Below are 20,506 nucleotides of genomic sequence, written 5' to 3' on the forward strand. Positions count from 1 at the left end.
TATATATGTATATGTATATATGTATATGTATATATATGTATATATATGTATATATATGTATATATATGTATATATATGTATATGTATATGTATATATATGTGTATATATGTGTATATATATATGTGTATATATATGTATGTATATATATGTATGTATATGTATGTATGTATATATGTATATGTGTGTATATATATGTGTGTATATATATATATGTGTGTGTATATATATGTGTATATGTGTATATATATGAATGAATGAATGAATGAATACAAACAAACAAGCCAATGAGATGGTGTTTTATAGACGTTTATAAGGCAGGGTAGTTAACGTGAAGACTGCAGGCTTGTGCTGCTTTTAAATTTGACCTTTAAAAGAAAAAAAACATGATATTAACAGCTTGTGTGTTTCCGAACTGCATGGATGCAAAATAATCTATAGCAAACCTTGAATATGAGCAGATACAAAACTACGTCCTAGGTTATTAATTACCAGGACATGTCACCACGCTATATGGAAGCTTGTATAACAGACTTCTTTTTGATGTGCTAAAGGAAAATCATTTTTCCATCTCACTCTAGCATGTGTGTTTTGCAAGCAGCCAAGTTTCAGCTGATGTTAGCAAGCCTAGTTGGCAAGTTGCATTTAAAATCTGTCCAATTCCAATGCACCTACACTTAGCAGTGCTGAGGCCTGAATGACCGCTGTCTCTACATCTGACTGTGCAGACACACTTGTCAGTAGAAGCCTCCACAGCTCTTAACTTTAAGCCTCAAGTAAAACCAGATTGATGAGATGTAAAACAAAACCACAGTACCATTATTATGTAGGTGGAAACTGTCCATAGAGGCAAAAACAGTTTTTTTTTTTTTTTTAATATCAGGCTGAAAAAGGCACATTTCATAGCCGAATTTGGGCATTTCAACATGATAGCCTCTGGAGTGATTTTGCAGGCAGGTTCATGTGTCCACTACAGAAAGTGCAATTCCAAAGCTGCATAGCTACAGTGAAAAGTGAGCACAGCAGAGTTTCCAGGCCTTAAATCAGCTGTGTGGCAGCAGATGTAGCCATCGCAGCAGGAAAGACTGGAGGCAGTTTTTTTTTTTTTCTTTCAAATGTGCAGTCTCCCCTCACTGTCAGTCTTTAACTCTTTCCCCTGTAAAGAGGACATTTGATCTCCTCCCCTGTACCCTTAATGACGAGTTTTGACACCTCAGTATATAATAAAGAAATAGTTTGACAACCAGTAGGATACTGTCTGGGTTTGCTGTTTGCTGGTTTAAGAGAATCTCTAGATGGATGATTACTAATGTGTCACTGAGGAGCTTGGAGGCATCTGAAGGGCTGTGGACTTTTAGTCTGTGCACTGCAGACCAAGTTCATGGGAATTTAGTTAATACTGATCAGTAACACTAATGAAGGCATTTGCTTGCTGCCTTTGAGAATTGGTATGTTTGATTAAACTGATATTAGACTGCTATGTTTGATTATGGAGGAGTACGAACCATGTTAAACACCGATTTTAAAAATAAATAAATAAGGATACGGATAAGCTGTATTTGTCGGTTGCAGTTGCCTGCAGCTGAAATGACACACCTAGTCGACCATACATACAATACATACAATATACAAACTTACATTGTGGATACAGGTCAGGCTAGGCAGCAAAAAAGGGATAGACGGTGAGATATGTAACACATAGGGGCAATTAAGGAGAAAATGATTACTGAGAAGACACACGCACAAACACACACCCCCACACACCAAACTATTAATACAACAAAGTTAGTTTAGTTAGGACTGCAAGCAACAATGACAGCAGATATGACACTGATTAGGTCCATCATTGTATAAAAGTCAGAGCTGAGTTGGGAGCGGGTTGCCAGGCAGCTTGCAGAGGCAGAATCAGTTGTGCACAGACTAAAACTGAAATAACATTCACAATATGAGATGTTGTGTGGAAGTGTACCGGCTGAGCCATCAGCTGATCTGCTGGGATTACAGCTAGGCTTGAAGTGGTGAAGTTTATTGGTGAGCTGTGGAGCCAATGAAACATCCATCCATCCATTCGCTACCGCTTATCCTTTTCAGGGTCGCGGGGGGTGCTGGAGCCTATCCCAGCTGTCATAGGGCGAGAGGCGGGGTACACCCTGGACAGGTCGCCAGTCTGTCGCAGGGCTAACACATAGGGACAGACAACCATTCACACTCAGATTCACTCGCACATTCACACCTAGTGGCAATTTGAATTATCCAATTAACCTATCCCCACAAGCCAATGAAACATTCACTAGTTAATTTCATTTTACAGTCTGTTTTTGGTGTTGTGTGCTCTGCTCTCAGTTTCTTGCTTGACCTGTGGGGTCATCTTTGTATTTGCAGTCCCAAGCACTTGGTCACTTCACAAAACTTGCTTCAAAGAAGAAAGGAAGATTGAAAAAGATTGGATTTCTAAAATGGTAGAATAAACCTTTCTATGTCTCTTGTCCCTGCAGTGAACAGAGCATCTGCCAGGCGCGAGCTGCTGTCATGGTGTATGACGATGCCAATAAGAAGTGGGTCCCAGCCGGTGGCTCTACAGGCTTCAGCAGAGTCCACATTTACCACCACACGGGCAACAACGCCTTCCGTGTAGTGGGACGCAAGATCCAAGATCATCAGGTCAGTGGATGAGACGGGGCTGTTACTATCACAGTGTATATATAGATTTGAAAAGGAGAAATGGTCTGTGACTATAAGCATACAAAAACAATGACACAATTATCACATTTGCGTTAGTGATATAGTGCTGATATTACATTTTTTTGACCTCTGGCAGCAGATCCTTATTAAGACAGAACTGTCCATCCGCTGGACCAGTCCTGCCCTGGGACATTCCAGCATTAGTAGTATTCATGTTGATTTGTGTGCCAGTAGTTGTTTGGAGCCCTTTTACAAATATACCTTTTAGTTTTGAAGATTGTAGTGCTGTATCATATCATCTGCAATGATACTAGTATAAATATTTATACATATTAAAAAAGAATCACGTTGTGATGTAATTTCTGCAGCAGACTACCAAAAAACAAGATCCTAGCAGGGAAGGTGTGATGTGCAATGTGCAAATGAATGACTCCATCAAGTGTCACTAGAACACTTGATAGTTTGAATCAGTGTGTCACAAAGAGCAAACAATGGATATGAATTACTGATGTGCTTACATGGTGGAAAAATGTGGCTGGTTTAAAAATCTCAATTCAAGATGCAACGTCACACGTAGAAATAATTTAAGTTTTATTATGTGATAGTATTTTACAATTACTTTAGTTATTATTAATCAAAAGTGTTAAGTAGTTATTTTGTAGTTTTACGTAAATTTTCTCAGTGGAAAAAAACTGCATCAGTTACTTGAGTGCTCAAATTTGAGTTATACTTTATAATGCTGTCTTTACTGGTCTGTTCAGTTTAATTTTATTTATACAGTGCCAAATCTCAACAACTGCTGCCTGAAGTTGCCTTTTATTTTATTGTATGTTGTAGGTAAAGACTAAATAATACAGAGAAAATCCCAACAATTACATGAGCCGTATGAATAAGCACATGGTTGACAGTAGAAAGGAAAAACTGTCTTTTAACAGGAAGAAACCTCCTGCAGAACCAGGTTCAGCCAAATGCTGTGACCCACTGGGTGTTTCAGTAGATTCACACGTGAATGACATGGTTTCTTTATTCAGTGACAACAACAGAAAAGGATGGAAATGACCTTGAGTTACTTGCACTTTGCCATAATATTTTTCGACTTTCCACTGAACCTGTATTCTGAGTCTTCAACTGTTTTCTTCTTGACCATCTTGTTCCTCTTTTTTCTGTGCATGTCAGCACATCGTGCTGCCTGGTTAGCTTTTATTTGTAAGAATAAGTAACCATCATATATTTATTACAGCAAGCCATGCGTGTATGAACACATAATGATTTAGTCCTACACAGCAGAGTCCTGGTGAGGACATTTGAGCAGAAAGAAACTCAGATTAGCTCAAATGGCTCATAGCTTCAGAGCAATAATCCCGAAGCTGACAATAATCCTCAGTTTAGATGAAAGCATCCCAATCAGAGCTGAGGCACCATGGGTACAGTTATATGCAAAAGTTGGGGCAAATCTGTGGAATTGTGAAAAGGCAAACATTCCTGCAGGAAATGCAATGTGTGAGAGGGATGAGCTGAATGTATGAGTTCAGAATTGTGTTTATTGCGCAAACCTTTGCAAACAGCTGTCAGTGTGCTCTGCATGTGCATTTATTGCACATTCGCACTAAATTGCACTAAACCTTTGGTGTTGGTTATCTTTCTTCTGGAATGCCACAAAATCTGTGTATAAAAACTCGGCTAGTGAACAATGCTTATGGCAGCTTCCCATTCCTCCAACCTCCGATCTGGTAACCATTTGGAATTTTAACATATCTAATAAAGCAAATTGGAGCATTTAGACAGTGGATTTCATTAATATCAGGGAACACATGTTTCATATTCATAATACAGACGTGCTAAAAATGACTGGCTGGAGTGTGCGCATCCTCAGTTATGAGGTCTGTAAAAACATGGACGAGTCAGAGGCTGGACTGGCTGTGTTTGTGTTGGCGCTTCACACTTGGGCTTCAGCCTGATTTCTCACTGTGTGGCACTGCCTATCTTACCATTTCCTCTATTTGTTTCACTGCCATCCACAACAAAACATTTGCAGTTACACAGTTCCTCCTCACATTTGCTGCTTGTCATCTTATCCAGTCCATCAACAATACAAAGCAAATATGGGAATCCTTTCCTGCCTACCAGAGACACATTAGCAAAAACTCAGAAATCGACAACAGACCATTTCCATAGTCAAATAAACGTCTGCTCTGGTGCTAAACCTTGTTTCTTTATAAATGAGCAGATTGATTACAGGTATTAGCACTCATAGAGCTGTTTTTTGACCAGAGTAGCAGTATCGTCTTCTGAAGTATTTTGCAATATTACCTTTAAGCCTAGTGTCAGTACAGTACAGTAATCCTTGATTTAAATCAGGATGCCGCAGAAATCAAAACACACCACCAAGCCCTGTGTGATAAGCTGCTGGGTCCCTGTTGGGGAATGTTTTGAATTTATTCTCCTTATTAGTTTGGACGAGAGATAGCACAGCGATTATGAGATTAAACCGCATTACACATCTTTTCAGGGTATATCCGCTATATCAGATGAACTGTAACAAAATGAAGCGTGTGTGTGTGTGTGAATTCACTGATAATGCTGATTATGATGCTTCAAATAGGAATGCTTTCATTGTGGGGGGAAAAAGAGGTTGGACTTTAACAGCAGAGAAGGCAAGTTGGCATGCTAACAATCCAATAAATCTACTGCAAATAATGTATACTAATAAGCCTTAATAGCCTTCTCAAAGGTTTTAGAAGCTTGTTTGGTTCAGAAATCTTAAATACAGTAACTGTAAAAGACGGACATAGCAAAGACACTATAGAGAGGGACGTAATGATGATGATAATGATAATAATATTAATAAATTTTATTTGAAAGTGCCTTTCAGAACACTCAAGGACACTGTACACAGCAGAATAATAAAAGCAAGCAATTTACACAATCATAAAAGCATAACACATAAAAACAAATTTAAGATAGAGTGTAGAGGTTATGCGGGATAAGCTATTTTGAACAAGTGAGTTTTGAGTCTGGACTTAAAGAGAGAGAAGGAAATGATATATATATTTTTTTTAAATCAGGAGGTAGGGAATTCCAGAGTCGAGGAGCAGAGCAGCTGAAAGCCCTGCTCCCCATGGTGGCGAGACGGGGAGAGGGGACAGAGAGAGAAAGAAGAAGAAGATCTGAGACACCGAGATGGGATGGTGATCTGAACCAGATCACAGAGATATGGAGGGGAGAGATGATGAATAGCCTTAAATGTGTACAAGAGTATTTTGAAATTGATGCAATATTTGACCGGGAGCCAGTGAAGCTGCTGCAGGACAGGAGTGATGTGATGGATGGAAGGGGTCCTGGTGATAATACGAGCAGCAGAGTTCTGGATGTGTTGGAGCTTGTGGATGGCCACAGAAGCATAGCTGTTAGGGGGGAAAACAGTATTGTAATGTTATTTTTAGGATGAAGTAGGAATCGTATTGGACTCATGATTCTTTCTCCTCGTGATGACTGAAATTAAAGGTAACTTGGAGAATGCTGCCATCCATTGTGACATCACCACTTGTTTCTCAACTGTGCAAACTGAAGCCATGATATTAAAGTTTTGGCTGCTTTTGAGCCACAAAAGGTCATATTTGGACACTGTTGTATCTATAGACCATATGGTTTATGGTCTGAAAGAATAATCATTCACCATATGTGGTTTTTAAAATTGCCAAGTGTCTGTCTTAAAATGCCAGTATCTGATGGTCAGGCTCCAGTGAATGAAATATTGCTAAAATAATAATGATAAATAATATATATCTATTTTTTAAAAACTTAACGAATAAAATAGAATCACTCACTAAAGTCATATCCCTGACTTCAAGCCTAAACAGAATCCTAACTATAATGTTTTAAAAATACACACACTATCCATATGGACCACATGGATACTTTAGGCTTCAGCTGTGTAGGCACTCTGATGATGGAACTGAATATGTTTGTACTGTGATATGAGCCAATACACAAGTCAAATGTGAGTAATTTGCCCTTGTTGCTTCAAAAGTTTGTGATTTTTCTAAAAATACTTTTTGACTTTGCATGTGAGTAGAAAAAGGAAAATGTTCAGACAGTTCCTTTAGGTTCTAGGGAAAATGGTTTGGGACCCCTCCCTATTGGTCTTATTTAACTGGGAGTACCTTGAGGCATTACTGTTTGGCTGTGTGCCCCGAACAGTAAAAACCTCAGATGTGAACACTTAAAGTGCCTTAAATTAGACACAGAGTGAGGGGATCATAAAGTCTACTTACGAGGAAGTAAAAGTGACCTTAAACAACATAACAGGCGACAGTGTTACAAGGTTGACATTGTGTCTTAATTGGAGATATTTTATTTTATTATTATTATGATCCTTCAGACTTGAAGTCATAAACGTCTCCTGTCTTGTCTCTGTTTCCTCTCTCTTCTGATTCACGGATGTCTGCAGGTGGTGATAAACTGTGCCATTCCCAAGGGGCTGAAGTACAACCAGGCCACACAGACCTTCCACCAGTGGCGTGATGCCCGACAAGTCTACGGCCTCAACTTTGGTAGCAAGGAGGATGCAAACGTATTTGCCAGTGCCATGATGCATGCACTGGAGGTGCTTAATTCGCAGGACACAGGTGAGACCTCCTGAGCATGCATGCTTTCTAGCTCCACCACATGATAACTGAATATCTAAATTATGCATGCACAAACTATATAGTTTATCCTGATACAGGATTCAGCTATAGCTTTTATTTAGAGCAGATCTGCATTTACACTTGGTGCTGTTATTCCTGAAGATGGGCAAACATGACGATATATTGGCGTCTGCATGCTGTCGTTATTTGGAGAAATGGCTAAGTCATATTTCTTGTGTTCTCTCTGTACTGAGAGCTACGCTTCTGTAGATTTGTTTTCACATTGCATTTTACATGTGGATTTCCCTTAAAGAAATCAAAACAAAGAATAGTAACAGATGTGATGGCATGAGAGCGTCACATGGTCATTAGCAGCCTGCTAAATTAGCTGCTAGCATACCTTTTCTCTTTTGCAGGCTGCATAGGTTTAGCCACCATGATCCTTTTTTTTCATGATTTCAAAATAACACCAGTGATTTGAAATGTTCTGAATATCAGCCCCTCTAATCAGGCTGACCAATAACTAGCCTGTCTCTATACTGTATATAAAAGATGGACATTTCCAATTTAGCATTTTGACTATCGTCCTTAGAGGATATAGGCAGACACTTGTTTTTGAATTATTGTTTTGAAGCCTCAGATGACTTTTTACTTAATCTTATTGTTTTGAATCCATGTGTAAAGAAGGAATGATGATCGAACTGCACATTCTACTGACTTTCAGTTAATAATTATTACCCAAAGGCCCATAAAGCCATTAAAATTTTGACTGAGCTCATGGCCCAGTAGAGGACTCACAGACTGCTATCGGACTGAAACCACAGATTTTGCGTCTTGGTGGCCATTAAAAACAATGCAGATTTAAAGCACATTAACTTGGCTTCACCTTTTAGACCAGGAAACTATACCCATATATTATACAGCCTGTGCATGTCTGTGTCAGCCAAGTTGAGCAAGCAGCTTTCAACTCCCCACACTGGGGTTCAATATTTTTGTAACATAACAAATATAACATGTCAAGAGCCCACTCATTTACACTGCCAGTAGTTTCTGTTCATATTAATTCAGTTTCAGAGGTTTCATCCTCTGATTGTATTCATAACATGTTGAGCCTCCACTAAAACAGAGACCGCTGATGAGTTTTATTTCTTTTGAGCATTCCAAAGGAGGGATGTTAACAAAGATGTTTGAAAAGAAGAACACTAGTTCAGAGCTTGTACCTGTACAGAGCACTGAGAGATTTCCACATATCTAATAATGTAGCATTAAACTCCAGCTCCTGCTGCATTTTTGGACCTGTGTTTACTGGAAGTAGAACCACTAACTTGTGCTTCTGCTCCACTCTGCAGGCAAGAGCAATTTTTGGATATGAAATGCTAAGAGGCACGAAGGTGTAGCACATGGGATTAATGCTTAAAAAAAAAAAAAAGGATTAAAAAACATGTGTCAACAATAAAAATGTTTTTTGAGTGAACAAAACATTTTTTTCCAGAAGCAACGATTAGAGTAAAACATCTTAATTTGTTGCGGGAAGTCAACATTTGAAACGTGAAAAAAATAAAAAACAAACCCATTTGAAACGTGATTTTCATTTCGAGTTGAAAGCACAGCCAGGAGGTAATGCTAATGAGGTGGTTTATTTATTTTTTAGCATTGCTGAGCTTGGTTAGCAGTTACTTCTCGCAAGAAATTCATTTATCAAACATTTAATATCGACCCCAGATCTGATCAAAACACAAACGGCCTCGTTCACTTCAAGAAACGGCCCATATTCACAGCACGCACATTCATGCTGAATCCAATTTCCAGCAAATAGTTGCAGGCTCAAACTTCCATGACCTTGGCTTTCTAAACACACACTCGCTCCACTGACTTCCTGCGTGTCTACGTTCGCCCACATGTAGGAAGGGATGGATGTTTCCATACTTTAGAAACATCCGTTGTATTAAAACACCTAATTTTAATACAAAAAAGACAGTTTTAATTGCAGCTTGTTTGTATTTTTGCAATCCCAGCATCCAGATGCTACTCCATGCTCCCTCCCCTCTCCCTAAGCCATGCCTCTCATCACACTCTAATCCCATCCACTAATTAACCTGATAGATATGCGCCTCATCAAGCTAATGGGGCTAAGACATGTGTGGTGTGTTTGCGTGAGAGAGACAGAACAGACTTTAAAGTGAGAGTGGAGTGACATGAGGACACATTTTAACAGAGCTGAAGGGAATTGCCAGGATTTTGTCATCCCTAATACGACCAGAGGAAGGCTAAATGTAACACTGTGGACAGTTGTGTAGAACTGTGAGGGTCGTGTTTTGTTTTTCCTACAATAGGTGCGGGCATCCAAGCGTTTTAGGATAATAAAGTAGTGGATGTATCTTGATGGCTTTTTTTTAATTTTTTTTTTTTTAGCTCTTCAATTTTACATTAACTGTTACATTAAAAAAGTATGCAGTGTCATGAGTTTAACCATGTTTTTTTTTTATCTGTAGTTTGCAGTCATATAGTGATTGTGTATATTCAGCGTGGTTGCTGCTTCCTTGAGAAATGCTCATTCAAACTATGAGTGACAGAAGTCATTAATCACAAGAAAGAAAATTAAAGACAAACACAGCTGGGCGAGTATATACTATAGTTATCTTGGGATTACTATTTTGAGTTTTAGAGTGAAACAACTACAGATGTGCAGAAATGTTGCTGTGATTTGTTTGTATAAGAAGCAGCTGGTGATGGTGTATAATGGTGATACTATTGAGAGGCTTCTGCTAGAATTTTCTGCTCCTGCTCGCTTCAAATACTGAAAGTTTTGATCCCCTAAAGTGTCTTATGGTGCAGTATGTCTAAAACTTATAGAAATCTATTTCAATGCAGTTTAGAAAAAAAACTGTGATTAAAATCACAATACTGTGTTACACCGGATCAAAAAGCTTTAAGTTGGATGTGCAAGCATGCTAATTTACAGTATCACCATAATGAAGCTCAGACCAAACTGTGGACTATAAAAATATAATCCTTGTTTTCTTGTCAGGTTGTATACACATTAGTTTTAAATGCACTTGAATCACCTTAAATCGTATCACAAAGCTGGAATGTTAGCCGGACCATTTAAGTGAAGCAAGATGGCTGAAACTAACTAGACTTCTCTGCTGTGTATTTTACCCCCACAAGAGCCTTATGAGAAAACGGCACAGCCAAAGACTTCAGCCTCCAGCGTTTTCCTTTGCTGCTTGCTTTATTCTCTAACATTTTAATTTTCCTTCACTCGCCTGATTTCCTCTCAGCTCCCTCTGTCTTTCTCATTCTTCTCACATTGCCCCCCCCCTCTGTGGTGCAGTCAGCTCCGTACAGAAGCCAGAGGGTTTCCTCTTTCACCCCACTGTTTTGCTACTGTATTTCTGTCGTGACAGCTGCACTCAGTGGCGCCTATTCCAGCCACATTTACCCGTGGACCTGACAGCCCCCTGCGACACATGGGGTTTGCCCTCCGTCACTCACTCAGTGGGTGGATGGGCCCTGCCCTCAGAGTGGGATCACTGATATTACCATGTGCATGGCAGTCATACAGTGGAAGCTTTTAACCGTTTTAATAATTGTTCTAATTGTTCCAAATCGCTTTTCTTTGATGTGGCGTACAGTATGTGACATACCATGACCACTTTAATAAACAAAGACAAAAAGAACATTTAAAGAATTTAACATTTTGACTTGCTTTGCAGCTCAAATATAAAGTTCAGCAGAATTATAACTAGCTGTCTAACCTTTTACCTAAAGTGCTTCACAGTATGGTGGAAACATGTGACCTGATCCTCTACAGGAACTACTGAGTAATCAGTGGAGATGTAAATCGTATGGCGCGGCCTTGGCCAGTGAGCACACTTAATTGGAACAAGACAAGCAGCAGGATGAGCATAGTCACTGAAGCTAGCTTTTCCAGTCAGACTAATTTGCACAGCTGCTTTTGCTCTCGTGTTTTAGTCAGGACCCGTTCAGTCAAAAGAAGGCTGTTATTTCCATCTGCAGTAGTGACGCTGCAGCAGAGATGTCTCTGGTTTAGTTAGGTTGCAAAGTGGCTTGCAGTAGCTGTAACTGCGGGCAGGCTGCGTGGGGTTAAAGAACCTAACACTCTATTTGAGGTGTAGAAGGGTATCAGCTGAGCCGCCAGGTAAACTCTGGTGACCTCAACTGCCGTTTACCCAAACAAATTATCGCTGGGCTCAATTTTTGTTTCACGTAAACAAGACTAAAAATTATTCCAACTGATACTTTAATACTTATGATACAAGTTAGGGTGGATGGAACTGAACTTTAGTCCAGACATATTAGTTTTTTACTTGCATTTAAACTTTGTCTCCTTTGCTGCCACAGAGTGCAATCTGACAAGAGCAGAAAGCAAAAACCACTGAATATTCCAACAAATAGTGCAGCAGACTGTGTATGCAAAGGTAACGAGGACCAAATCATGTTATATGGCACAGATACTGAGTTCGTTACTACTTCCATGAGGCATTTGCTAAAGGACCATCTCGTTCTTCTTGGTGCTGCTAGTTTATTTATTTATTTTTCTTCAGATTGAACTTTTTTCATTCTGGCTCTTAGAAGTTACAGTTGTCCAGCATCACTGCTGATACAGAGATCAACTGACAAGCCAGGATTGTTGGAACAGCATGCCATAAGCACGATCTAAAATACTCCTGTTGAGAAGGCAGGCAGATTAAACACTAGTCGTTTCAGTTCAATACACAAGCTCTATCACATGACACCAGTTTTATCTCCATCACTTTGAGTCCTAGGAACAAAGAGAATAGCTAATTTGGATACTTTTTTTTTGTTTGTTTTTTTTAGATGTACTGAATAAAAGATGGGTTCATAACCTGAGAGTGCTTCTAAAGAAAATGTATCTAAGTGTACAAAAACTTTAGCAAGAAGCCAGAAATATAGAACAAATGGATTGATGATGGGACAACATCATATTACAAGTGCCTCGATTTAGCTATAGCAAGGATTCATGCATTAAACCCTAGATAAATCAGCCCTGACAGTGGATTAAAGTATCTTGGCACATGTGGAAACCATGTGAGGATGACCTCTGCCCTCCATGACTTCACTGATTTATTTCCTTTCCCCTGAGAACCCTCCACAGTGTTTCTAATGAAGAGATGCTCTACAATTGCAGCCCATGCTCAATATTATCAGAGATAGAACTGATTTCCTCCTCCCATAAATGCTTCTCCGGATCAGGACACGCTTTGATGTATGTCTTTGAAGTCGAGCTTGACCCGCATAGCCAGAGAAGATTACGATTTCAGCTGTTTCGGAGGATTAAGAGAGAGGAAGGAAATCAGTTTATACGTTGTTGCTGTTTGGCCAACAAAGCTGCCCAATAGCATCACACTTTTAGTTATTTAAGGATTCCCACACATGCAGGTGAGTGAATTATGTGATGTGTGTTTTTATCTGAGGCTAGGAATGTGTGAGTGAGAGATTGAACAAAGCACAGAATAGTTTCCGAGTGAGGGAAGAGAATGGATATGGTTCACTGCTGCCATGTGGAAAATGTGCGTGTCTACAAGCACTTAAAATAAAGGCAAACACTCATCACTTTGATGATGGGTTGTATACAGTAGGCATGCGCATTTACTGCGGGTGACCTCTGCAAACACCGCACACTCGACTCTGTCGCCGTCTCATGTCACTGAAACCAGCTCGTCACCTCACTGCTGGATATTGACTTGGACCAGCTTCTGTTCTAAAAATGAGCTCACATGTGGATAAGTGAGGGCGCAGACAGCCCACACATAGTTTATCTGTTATTCCTTTTCTCCTAAAAAGGCCAAAGCAGGGTGGGAAGGAAGGCCAGGATCAGGAGAGGGAGGGATGGGTCACAGACTTGCCAGCCGTGTGTTGTGGTCTGGCTGGTAATCCGCTTCTGTCAGGTCTGAGCAGAGAATTGCAGACTTAAAGGTGGACATGAGGTCATAGGTTGATGCATGCATCCTTTTTTTTTTCTTTTTTAAATATAGCCTTCTTGAATAAAGGGTTAGAAAAACAGCATTGTCACATCCTGACTTGCGTGTCACCAACTCACTGCTTCGAAAAGTGACCAGCATTAGACCTGTCTGTGCTTTTCCTGCACAAACGTCGCTAGGATGTTGATGTCAGAGGAGAATGGCCAGACTGTTTTGATAGGAGGGCAACAACAACTCAAATAACCATTGTTAAACCCCAAAATAGTATCTCTGAATGCCCAGCATGTTGAATCTGATGGGTGACAGCAGCAGAAGACCACACCGCATGCCACGCTTGTCAGCTACAGGAAGGGAGGCAACTATTCACCCAAATCACTTGCCACCTTTGAGGTGTGATGGATCAGGAGATGATGACATAGATGTGCAGCTGACAAACAATTGTGTGACTCTGTCATGTCAGTATGGACCAGTCTGACACTCCAATTTAGGTTTTTACAGTTGTAATATTTTTAGTTGGTCAGTCATATCTCCTGAAAATACCAACATGTATAAAAAACCCATCTATATCTGTATAAGTGTCTCAGGGTCTTGTTCACGAGTGACGGGAGAAGGGAGCAGGAGATCAACAGACTGATCGGTGCTGTGGCTGCAGTGATGCAGACGCTGTACCGGTCTGCCGTAGTGAAGAGAGGTTAATCTGTGTGTGTACTTAGTCTACCTGTCAGTCATCAGTTCATTTGCATTTTTTTTCTTCCCAAAGCCTGGTGTTGCCTTCTTCTGTGGATCCTGGAAATCTGTATGATAAAGCACTACTTACTGGTTTGAATTTCAATTTCCGTAGTTGTTGTGTTTGCTGTCAGTCCATTAAATACTGACTGGTATGCAGCTGATTAAATCTGACAAACTGTCACATTGTTTTTCAGCTGTCCTTCCTGACTTCAAAAGGACTTGTTTTTAATTCTTTTATTTAGGATTATTGACCACTCAAAGCACTTGGCACACACAGACATTATTACAACACTCTGTTGTCATTTATATGTATTTTTGACTCTTTGTCAGCTGCCAGTTGACCTCTGACCTTGTGACTAGTCATATGCTTCCAACATTGCCTCTTTTAATGGAAGCATGTTTACACCTTAATTGGGGAAAACCCTGATTTGACACATCCAGTTGCTAACACCTCTGTGTGACTTTGCAGCTTGATTGCTGATGTTAGTTTAGTTTAGTGTCAGGTTTAGTGAAGCCAGATAAAGAAAACATATCTGGGATATGTTCACTGTACAGACGCTGTTCTTCCCCTTTTTGTTTATCCTCTGACTTCTTTTCCTCTATTTTCTAAGCTTAAGGCTTAACTTTGAACTCTGTGCATATCTTCTTTTTGTATTGGAGCATGGATTTTACTTCTACCTTCCTAAAGCTTCTGCCCCTGGCTTGTTCTTTTAATGGAGCATTACCTTGAGTAAATGTACGTTCACCAAATGGAGGAGAGAAAAGCTAGCAGTTAGGCAGTTAAAGCGTTCATGCAGGCTCGCCAGTAGAGTTGTCTAATTCTCTGCTCTTTTTGTCTGGGTAGCCACAGTTGGAGTTGGCAAAAGCTTGTCTCCACAGAGATGTGTGAAAAGTTGCTAAGTGCGGCTCATCAATTTATTTTGAGTCCTCACTGTTCCTGCCAGCAGTATAGAGCATGTGGCTCTGGATGTTGTGAAACCTTTGTTGCCGAGGAGGGGGTGAAACCTGAGAGCTGGAGGTGAAGAGAGAGGCACATTTCATCCCTCATCTCATAGAAACAGCCTGTATGTCCCTGGACCATCGGGGGGGTTGCAGGTCACGGATGAGTGAGAGCAATGTGTAAACATTTTGGGGTCCAGCACTCCCCCCAGCAACTGTCCACCACACCAGTCTGGCATGTGTTTTTCTTGTTTTAACATGACAGCGTGTGATCACGCTTGCATCAGAAGCGCCCCCCCCCCCCTTCTATTTCTCGATGAGCTCATGGTCTCTGGCATCAAACGCGAGTTTGCAGACGACAGCACAGCTGGACTAGAGAGACCGAGGCAAGAGGCAAAAGGAAAGTTGTGTGCAACAGGACAGTGTAAGTGACAGAGTTTAAAAAGAGAAATACATTGCAGAAGTATCGGCAGACATGCCGGCCGCAGCAAGAGTTCACAGATTCCCCCAGGAGCAGCAGAAGATTAGCCGCGCTCAAATCATCCTCAGGAGTGAGTAGTCAGCCTGGCAGCAGTGTTGAACCGGAGCACCGATCTGCTTGGCTGTTTTATGTTGTCTTGCGTGCCTCTGTTTTGTCTTTAGATTATGCATGATGAGGCAAAATCGTTTATATTTTTGTAAAACTACAAACGATTTTTTTTTATTAATAAAAGAAATTTTAAAATTTTATAAATTAATTTTGAGCTGTTTATCAAGATTAAAAAACAACAGACAAAAACTCTGTTTGCTGTTGTTTTAAAGAAGCTGCAAATACTGCTTATATTTCATATGCTTTTTAATAGAACACCTGTTATGGGCACAAAGATTTATCCATCAGTAAACCATCATGTCATTACTGTCGTCGAGTTAAATGAATAGTCAAACATGAATATATTCCACTGCCGCCTTCTCAGCGTGTCTAAGCATTTTGTCCCATGAGTCTCAGACACATGTCAGTCGGAAGTGAGGACTCTGCAGAAACCTGATTGGCTGCAGAACTCTCCTGTAATTTCATTGGTTAAGCTGTGCTCTAGTTGTCGTGTAGCAACAGTGTCAAAAGGCTGGAGGGAAGATTGACCATAGTTGCCATGGTCTCATGATCTTTGAAAGAGAAACAAGTTTAATTGTACATGTGAGCCACAGCACAAGTCCTCCTTTGTGTTTGCCAGCTGGGTGTGATATATGTAATGATTTGTTTGACAGGCCATCAAAGCATAAAAACACAGCTATGAGTACGGAAATACCAAAAAGCCCACTGACCGGCTTCCAGAGTACAGAGTGCGAAGCCAACTAACCTAAGACAACTGAACAAATGTTACACGGGATATTTCATGCTCCTCTTCAGCTCCATATTTTCATTTGTTCACTTTGTTATAGCAGCTTCGCATTTGCAACCCCCTTAATCATCCACTGTCTGAAATTAGCTATTTTAGTTCCCTTCCTGTTCCCTCACTCAAGTTGGTGGTACTTAAGTGCTCACAGCCCTTTTCCCCATTTTCCTAGTTTACTATAAAACTGGACTTCTTTTTTCAACAGTACTTGCCTCTTCATTTTTCAGATTTAGAAGCTACAGCCCTTTTTTTTTTTTTTTAAATTCTAAGGTTGGGAAATCTGGTTTTAAAAAAAAGAAAAAAGGAAAAAAGAAAAAGGAAAAAAAGAATTACCATATACGGAGGCATCCTAATATGGAATCCTTGCAATTTTACCATACTGGCTGAATATTACTGTGTAAAACTTTGTAATAGTTTCTAATTATCACTACAATAAATATTATGATAGTTTGGGAAACCAGTTAGTATTGGCCTTTAAACAAGAAGAAACATTGCTTACTTTATCTAGAATATAGACCAGTACTTAGAATATGCAGCTTTAAGGCATGTATTCTTTTGGGTACAGGCCCAACTCAGTGGAAACATCATAATGAATCTAGAAAACCCTCACCGAAACCAAATCTTGCTCAACTTTGCCAAAACTCACGAGGAAGTAAACAAAACACTTGAGTTAAAAAGCCAAACAACCACGCTGTAATTATGGCTGTCATCATTTTTCAGCTCAGATGGTCAAAACATCCTCAGACACCACAAGACTTGAGTCACACTAATAAGTTTCCATCTTTTGGTCTCTGGTTAATGGCCAGTTATATGGTGTGTGCCAAATTTCCTGCTCATCATTGCATTCCCACAAAGTCATATGTGCTTTAATCTTATAGCATGGAATGCAAAGATTCCTTGCGTCAAGCGAATCTGTGTCATTCAGCTGTTACTCATTAATCATGTGCTAAATACAATTTGTGTGAATCTGTAGGAGCTGGGAGGGTATCAGCAGAGTGGTAGTATAATTAAAGGATCTCCACTGCTGTCTTGTCTTTAAACCTTTCTTAGATTCAAATAGCAAAAATTAGACCAAAAAATGCAAACTTTGTTGCGGTGTCCCAACTCCAAGTCATGGAAAACAAACTCGACGTTCCTGCACACATAAGATGTCGCAGACTGGAGAAATGCTCTGACATGATGAAATATCGAATTTAAAAAAGAAAAGAAAAAGAAGATAGATAATAGGTCTTATTATTTACCCACAGAATGCTCTCTTCTCTCAGTCTAAAATAATCTGCTGCCATTTCTTGTCATTTAATGCTGACAAAATGAGCCTTTCGGCACTTTTTGAGCACTCACTGCCAGTTCTGAATGATCGGAGACTCATTTTACCGGAGAAGCTGATGAAGCAGTTTTATGTACAGCTGCCCCCTCTTGTGCTGCATTCCTCATCCCCACTTAGGCTTATCTCTAATTTCTGTTTTGTTTTGTTTTTTCTTCGTTCTCTAATTCAAGTTTTCACAGTGAAGACTGTGGGGGGGGGGAGGTGACTGAACACTCCATGTGACTACAGCTACCTTGTTGCTGTCTGGTAGTGTTTTCCTCTCACATTCTTGTCCAAACTCAACCATCCTTGTTGCTGCTGCTGCTGCTACCATTAGCCTGTCGAGCTATAATGAGTCATTCAGTAATATATAATTCATGACAGTATTGGTTTTGTGTGTGTGAAAGATTCTCGTGGGTAAGGTACAGGGAGCAGCTTTACAGGAATACCCAAGCCAGCCCTGTTTTCTGCCTTTATCTGTGTGTGGAACTCATTCTGTCCTTGGATCAGGACCATTGGGTTCCATCCTGCTGTAGATGGGCCATTGCTTTACATCCAAACAGGTTGGCACAAACAGTTTGCCTCTACATGCGAGTCTGCAACCAACAAATTAGTTGCATTTAATTAACATTTAGAGGGAAGTGATTGACCAGTTAATAATTTCTTATGTGATCCAGTTGTTGAATTGATCATCTGGTCCCCTCTAAGTCAAACCCCCTAGTTCCAAGTGTTTACCATAACCCTTGATTCTGCAGGTTGCCAGGCAGATCTGAAACTATATTAAGTACATGTTTGTAGGTTGTGTCACACTGACAGATGATCCCTGTCGTTTTACATGGATCATCCCTGCCCTGTCACTCAGATATTCTGACAGGGCACTGGGTTGGAATTGGATTTCCAGCAGTCATTCAAGGGGTGGTGATTGAAATGTGTAGCTGAGCAGAGGTATAGATATCATTACCCTACTGCCCCTCTAGACATTGTGACTCCCACGAGCCCCAAAATAATCCTTTGACACATTGAGTGAGTCGGAGATACAGAAACAGATGGAGACGACTCAGCTCAGCCTGGACCCGCAGCTACTTAAATCTCCTGCACGTCTGTCTGTAACAGGATTTGTCGCTAATTAACATAATAATTAATGTACTCTCTCTGATTGAGTCAGAGGTCCTGTAATGATGCAAATTCTGTGTGAATCTAACTCCTAACACCTGTCTTTTTAAGTTGTTTTTCTGATTTAAGGAGTAACAGCTTTTAAGCTTGATCTTGAACAGCATGGTAAAAAATGAAATCAAGAAGAAATTCACAAATTCAGATTTTAATTTGTCAATGATTTAACAGGGGTTTCCAGAGGCCCAAGTTCTTTTAAATTTGGACACATAAAAAGAACACGTTAAATCTTTAAAATCTTTTAAAACGGCAGCAACGGAACATCTTGATCAGCCATTTTCAAAGAAGAGATTTCACTCTGGTCTCTTCGCTTTGCAAAGAGAGAAGGCTTTTGAATCCCAGTAACCAATAGCTTGAAAGTCACTGCTTTTGATGGTGGAGTGTATCTATGAGCTTTTAAGTTCCTGCTTAGTGTAATGTCAGCCATCCAATCAGGTCATGGCAAGGTTGCTTTAAATTAATGAAGTAATGGATGAGGTTAACAGAGGTAAGGGATTGGACAGGCAGCGGCAGAGCAATTGATGAGGAAAGTTGGAAGCCACGCAGAGAATTTAAAGGTTTATGTGCCAGATGAACCATTTACTTGGCTATCTAATATAATGGTTATTGATGGAGAACCATTTCACCTTCCTTTCCCGAAGACACAGACTTCAGCAGGAAGCACGAGATTGAGGCGGACGGCACAATCTCGTGCCGTCCGCCGTCAATTACAAATACTTAGTTTTCTAGTAACTCTCTCAATCCTGCCTGCATTTGGCCAGTAGGAGAACTACAGACACCCGCAGAACAAACTGGAGATTAAAATAAAAAATAAAAAAATGGATGTAATGACTAGACAGATATTCAAGATATTGTTGAAGCACCTTACACCTGCATCCTTTCATGATGGCCAGAAGACACAATGCTTCACTCAGCATACGTATTTGGCTACACAGTTGGACTCAAACGCAGTTCAGTAAACTGTTATTGTTCTATGGGTGGTAAACAGAATTAAGCAAATGCAATGGAAGCGATTTTATGGAGTTAGTTCAATGCTCTGAGCTGGTAAATATGACCAAAATCATATTTTATTAGAATAATGTACTTCTGTAGATCGGCCAGAAGTACATTATTCTAATCAAATATGATTCTCTCTTACTGCATGGGCTATAGATGCGGCCACTTTACCCGACAACAGACCTTGGAGGATGACATCATGATCTATATGACGCTGTGAGCTTTAGGTGTGTAAAAAGTTGTCCCTGTAATCCTGCTGTCTGAGCTTTGTGCCAGACAGTCTAAATCAAGCTGGCTGTGGACATTTGTCTTACATGTTACCTTTGACTGTGTGAAGGCAGTTTCAATTTCGAATTTCATTCGGTTTTCCAGGGCAGCGTGTCTCTGACTGTATCTTAACACGCTGTTTGCTTTGGTTCTCCCTGTAGCCATGTGTGCTAAAAAATGTAGGACCTCGTGACACCGTAAGGCTCTGTGGATCAAAGTGTGTACCAAAGCAGAAACTCGGAGCTTCATAGATTATTTATAACCCTGTGTGCTTTTTAGCATGTTGGTGCCTAAGGGTTTGACGGATGGACATGTTTATAGAGAAATGAAGTGAATAAATGCTTGTCCACTGCAGACACATGCACTACAGAAATACCTTGACCTGTTGGCAGTTGACAGTGTCAGCTCCTCACTTGTATAAACGGGATGGTTGCGAGGTTTGATGGTACCTTTTT

At 40.1% G+C, this 20,506-nt stretch overlaps 1 protein-coding gene across 7 annotated transcripts in view; it reads left to right on the plus strand.

The window, feature by feature from the left end:
• Positions 1–20,506, plus strand: part of enah (ENAH actin regulator) — a 150,293-nt gene that overhangs the window by 73,521 nt on the left and 56,266 nt on the right. For all 7 annotated transcript variants that reach the window (XM_014336425.2, XM_014336424.2, XM_042223161.1 and 4 more), the window contains exons 2-3: positions 2,494–2,659; positions 7,131–7,308. In XM_014336425.2, coding sequence (XP_014191911.1) covers positions 2,494–2,659; positions 7,131–7,308 — 344 coding nt within the window. The remainder of the gene's footprint in view (positions 1–2,493; positions 2,660–7,130; positions 7,309–20,506) is intronic.

The sequence above is a fragment of the Haplochromis burtoni genome, unplaced genomic scaffold (assembly GCF_018398535.1).
Source record: "Haplochromis burtoni strain Fernald_Lab_line unplaced genomic scaffold, NCSU_Asbu1 Contig_103, whole genome shotgun sequence".
NCBI lineage: Eukaryota > Metazoa > Chordata > Actinopteri > Cichliformes > Cichlidae > Haplochromis > Haplochromis burtoni.